Genomic DNA, 5418 nt, shown 5'->3' on the forward strand with positions numbered 1-5418 from the left:
TCCAAAGTTAAGTCAACAAAGCATGTTTGGTCTGTATAATGGTAACTGTATGTATGTTTTCAAGGCTAATCACTTGGTATTGGATAACCAATTGATGTGCTCTTCTGTGGATAAGAGTATTTCTCTTACTTTTAGCTTTCCTTAGCTACCTGTAGTTTTTTGTGTAGGGTTGAGACATCATGGGATTTCCCTCATCCACTTTAACATGAGTATCAATCACATTCATTTTTTTAAATCAGAGCAAAAAATTGCCAGAATCAAAACAGCAATAAAATCAAAGACATTTCTCTGTATATTTTAATATAAAACCCACATTTATTATTGGCACAATGATTAATTTAATTTACAAATATGGTATAACTTCTTAGATTTAAAAAATAGTTTAGATTAAATATATAATTGTCTTCCTCAACTCCAAGCCAAATACAATTAAATAAACAAATAAAAAAATTCTTCATGTCAATAATAGCAACTGTTATTTGCAATATATACTTTTGGACTGATTACCCAAGGGAGGAGATTGCAAGAGTTCAATACAATCTACACAATAGTACGTAACAAACATGTTTGCTGTCCTTGAAGTTTATAGCACACAGTAATCAGTCTCATACAAATCATTCACTATTTCTGTGTTGCCAGAGTCAGTTTGAACATTGTTCTAATAGAGTCTCACTGTATTTCAGGACAGTACCACAGTATCTCCTTCCATTTGCCTTGCCAGAAACATTTTCTTGTTGATGTTTCCTCATGTGTCTACCTGGATACCTTCTGTGTTAATCCATTCTGAGTCATCTGTACTTTCACTGGGCCTGCTGTGTCACCCAGGCAGGCCAGGTTGATCCCGCAGGCAGTCTCTTCTGTCCTTGATACCATCTTTTAATTCCTGTCAACCAGGAACCACTCACTTTAAGGTGTTCGCCTGAAGGTCATTTAGAAGATTTAAGTAAATATTTGATTTCAAGAACCTGGGATAAGAATCCTTTTCCATAAGTGTATATATGACTTTTTGTGCTTCATCAAAAGATGTGGGAGTTGGTGTTTTAATCTTCTTGGCTGTTGATTCTCGAGTATGAAAGTCAATATTGATCTGAAAAGAATAATTTCTTAATTAGTGTGCACTTTCAGTTTATGATAAATTTTATTATGCTATTAGTGTTTCAGAATCACCTTAAAACTGTTTACATTCTTATTTAAATCACTTCAATTATGTCCTGAATTGCTATTCTAAGCCAGCCCTATACTAGGTGTATGGGCTCCAGAGAAATGCAACAAAAAGTTTTTTTTCTCTTTTTGTATCTGTTTATGGTGTAATTGGGAGAAAGAAAAATAAATAGACATAAAAAATTAAATATCCCCAGAACATAGTTTGTATATCACAATAGAATGTCATAGGCATTTTAAGTTTACCGAATGGGAATATTTTCCTGGCAGATCAGCACTGCTAAGTAGCTGCACACCTTTTGCTGATTTCATTGTGTGTGTTATAGTGGTCTGCAATTTATCCTTATCTGAGTTACAGTAGCTCACGAAGGGTTCTTTAACATACAAATCTTGGCTGCAATACCACATTCCATTCTCCACCCCTCCAGGTTAGACAGTTTTGCAAAATCTTTTTTGTCTCTGTACTGATATCTTTACAAATACATGGAATGGTTCTACTGCACTGAATGTGCAAATATATATGCAAAACTATGATAGCACAGATTTCTTCCTAACTTATTTCTCTATGTAGGTAAAATTTACATACACTGATGCTAATGACAATGACTTTAATACTCACTTGTTTCGTGGCATCTGAACGCACAAATGCTTTGTATATATTCTCTGCCTTGTTATGCAAAAGATCAGTTTCTGTTTTCTTATAGTCTTCACAAGCCAACCAGAATTCAATATTCTCCTCACTGAATTCAGACTTTAGAAATTTTCCAAAGACATTTTGACCCGCTAAAAAAGAGAGGGATTGAGAAAATTGAGTCAATAAAGAAATATGCTGTAGAAGAGATTTATAGCAAAGTTATAGTATCACTATATACACAAAGGTATGAGATGGCTACTGCTAAAAGAGCAGTGCCATAATTTGTAGAGAGGCAGACTTAGAGACTCTTACGTGTGGAGTCTGGCACCAAACAAACTTGTTCACAGTCACATAGTATTTTGTGTGTTCACATAAATGTGCTTTAGTTCCTTCTGTATTTAAAGGGACACTGAGCTTTGATTACAGAACAATGTCATTACTTATAGGCACCAACATGTGAGCAAGAGTGTCGATTCCTTTCTGCATGGAAATGTCAATGACTGAGGATGTTAACATCATTTGATAATTAAGACTATAATTTCCTCATCCAAACCATGGTAGTTAGATAATGTTAGGTTAGCTTGTCACCTGCATCCCTGGCACACTGACTATATTGTCTAGTATCATTGAGACTTATATGCCATTTGTTCAGCTTTATTGAAGACTAAGTTTTACTGTAATCATAGTACTTAACTATGCTGAATTTCTTAGACTTTTCAAGAAAGTTTTTAGAAAACTTTTAAAAAGAGGGTAAACTTATTCTTGAGGCCAAGCTGATTGTTTGCACTTCTGAATAAGGTTTTAATCCCAATAATGTTGCAATCCCTTGATGGGAGATGGAGACTGGTTTGATTCTTTCTTTTCTTCCATCAGAAAGCACCCACAATCCTCTCTTGAGCTTATATTAAAATATGTATCTTGCTGAATATATGCAGTGTTTACTTGGTGTATCCAAGCATCTTCAACGAAGTAATAGACTGTGTGTTTGCATTTGAATCCTTGCTGTTTTGTAAATACCTTCCACATAAGGTGGACAAATGAGAGTTAATAGGTATGTGGATGATAGACTGCTAAAAAAAATGAATCTTACTCTTTACATTCAATAGTACAAAGTACATTTTAAGTACCTTTCAAAATAGCAATTCAAATGATGTGATATTTACTTGGCTTTTAAACTGCAGAATACTTTTCTTCACCTTTATTTTGATTTTTGAAAGCTTATTATTTTTTATGTGTATATATCTGTCTTCCTCTCCTTTCCCCTTTCCATGCAGAAGCACCTGTGGACAGGTGCCCATAGAGGCCAGAAGAGGGCACAGGAGTTACAGGTGGATGGCTGTGAGACCAGTCCTCGAGTGCAGGGAAACAGTCGTCTTTTAGAGCAGCAAGCACTCTTAACCAATCAGCCATCTCTCCAGCAACCCAGCATAATTTCAAATTTGTTCTTGAATCCAAGAAAACACATACCAGTTTTGGCAGATTTGTCTAAAGGACAGTGATAAAAATCTAGTGCTATATTACTGAGTCATATTGTGCTGAAATTATTGATGACTCAAGAAAAACTAAAATACTTTGGTTTTGCATATTCTCTTTTCTTCCTTTGGTAATATACATTAATCACCCATCCAATCTATTAAACTATCAAGCTGACCCCCAAGCAATGGATAGTTAGGAATACTCACTCTGGTTGGCAAGGAGTTTTTCCAGAGACTGAGACCACTGCAGTACTTCCTCAGCAGAAAGTCTATAGTTAACAAAAGTAACCTAATTAATAAACTAGTATATGAAATTTCAGTTGATATAATAATGGACACTATGTATTGATAATTAAGATTTTTCTTATGACTTCTATTATTAATTCTATGTACAAAGTTCCTTTAAATTGCTATAGTTATGAAAAATTTGTCAATACAGTTAAAATCTAAGTAGATAAAATAGAATAGCACAAAGAGAAGAATTGATGTGGACATAGTTATAATTAGTGTTCACTGGCTCTAATGTGGTTCTAATCTTGTTTGTTTTGTTCCCTGAAAGAAATTAAGTCCATTACATGTAATATTTTTATATGCCTTTTTAAAGAACAAGGCTTCCCTCAAGCCCCCTGCCCATTTCCCTGTCTCAGCCTCCCAAGTACTGGAATTATATGAGTAAACTACCATACCTAGAAGCATTCAGTCTCAGTATCATGCAAAGACAACTGCTAACTTCTAGGATGCTTATACACTTATAGTATTTCAATATATTCAGTACATACATGTCTTTGGACTTGGATGATTTTATTCCAGATTCCAGATGTGGGATCATAGATCTCAGGTATGTCTTCACGTCCATTCCACTACAAAAGAAAATAAAAATTTATCATTCTCTAGAATAGAGTTCCCCTTATCTATGAAAAGAACACAAAGCAAACATATCTGAGAAAGAAGGTAATAAGAAGAGTAGATAATACAATATTTTGTTATGTTAACTAGAGCTCATTTTTATAAGTAAAAGTCCAGAAAGATTCTCCCACATTTTCCTATAACATGATTTATTTCCCAATAAAACTGAATCTCACTTAAGTCACGAAGATAATTGCTCTGTTCTACATAAACTAAATGAGAGCATTCTTGTCTGTTGCCTCTTACTCCCTTGGCCATAAAAGATAATCTAAGAGAAACACTGAAGGAACTTACAAAGTCTTTGGCCTCTTTTTTGGCTTTTTGTCATCGAGAAGAGAATGGCTAGGTTCTTTTGAATCCTTTGGGCTAGCAGAGAAGAACATTCCTGGCATTTTGTCCAACCTTGGCATGGAGATGGCTGCAGCTCTCATGGTCTCCCCGCAATGAGTGTCTGTTAGTCTACAACTGCTGCTTTATATAGCGTAGGCAGACAGGCACTTGCTGTTCAGGGAGTCTGTTTATCAAGTGATGTTACCACAGCCACGGAAGTTCCTCCTTTCTTGGTGTGTTGTGACGTGTATCTTGAAGAGAAAAAAAGGGTAAAGTGATGTCTTGTGGTTGAAACCCAACCGAATGTGAGCAGGTCATTTGATTAGGAAGGCAGAAACAAAATTAGACACACACACACACACACACACACACACAGAGAGAGAGAGAGAGAGAGAGAGAGAGAGAGAGAGAGAGAGAGAGAGAGAAAGAGAGGAGGGAGAGAGAGACGGAGAGAGAGAGAAACATACACCACATCTCTGGAACAGCAGTAGTGTCAGCCTTTAGGTTGAGTTAATGCTTTTTTTTTTTTTTTCTGAAAAGTATATGTTATGGTCAATGTTACATTTGCTATAGTTTCTGTATCATGCAGAAATTCAACAGTAGAGTCATATCTGCCCTGCCCCACCTTGATGCTCTAGGTAGTTCTTGACTATATGATCACATTTTTTCTCCTTTCTTAACAGTTAAAAATAGATTTCTTTGTCATACAATACATTCTGATTACAGTTTCCCTCCTCTAGCTCCTTCTAGTACTCTTCCCAGTATTTTAACAATTCTCCACCACTGCCACCCATAAGAAGCAGTACAAGATTAACGCTTTTTAATTTGACTATTCTGTATCTATCTGATAAGAAAGAGACCTAGGGGAGGCTGCCTTCACCTTGTGGTGTCTGGAATCTTGCCCATCATTTC

The 5418-nt window shown here is 35.6% G+C and overlaps 1 protein-coding gene across 1 annotated transcript; it reads right to left on the reverse strand.

The window, feature by feature from the left end:
* Positions 1–293: 293 nt before the first annotated feature.
* On the reverse strand, positions 294–4644 carry Rgs1 (regulator of G protein signaling 1). The gene is made up of 5 exons (XM_034513324.2): positions 4471–4644; positions 4050–4130; positions 3478–3539; positions 1781–1944; positions 294–1087 (listed from the first exon to the last, which is right to left on the reverse strand). Exons 1-5 carry the CDS (start codon positions 4605–4607, stop codon positions 902–904), a joined length of 630 nt encoding a protein of 209 aa, XP_034369215.1. The 5' UTR covers positions 4608–4644; the 3' UTR covers positions 294–901.
* Positions 4645–5418: the final 774 nt, after the last annotated feature.

This window comes from Arvicanthis niloticus, chromosome 10 (assembly GCF_011762505.2).
Source record: "Arvicanthis niloticus isolate mArvNil1 chromosome 10, mArvNil1.pat.X, whole genome shotgun sequence".
NCBI lineage: Eukaryota > Metazoa > Chordata > Mammalia > Rodentia > Muridae > Arvicanthis > Arvicanthis niloticus.

Excerpts from the sequence above, each read along its gene's own strand:
- Rgs1 (XM_034513324.2), bottom strand. The coding sequence starts at position 4,607 with ATGAGAGCTGCAGCCATCTCCATGCCAAGGTTGGACAAAATGCCAGGA. Across the intron at positions 4,131-4,470 it reads AAAAAGAGGCCAAAGACTTT|TGGAATGGACGTGAAGACAT; the intron begins GTAAGTTCCTTC and ends TTTCTTTTGTAG. Across the intron at positions 1,088-1,780 it reads GTTCAGATGCCACGAAACAA|ATCAATATTGACTTTCATAC; the intron begins GTGAGTATTAAA and ends TATTCTTTTCAG.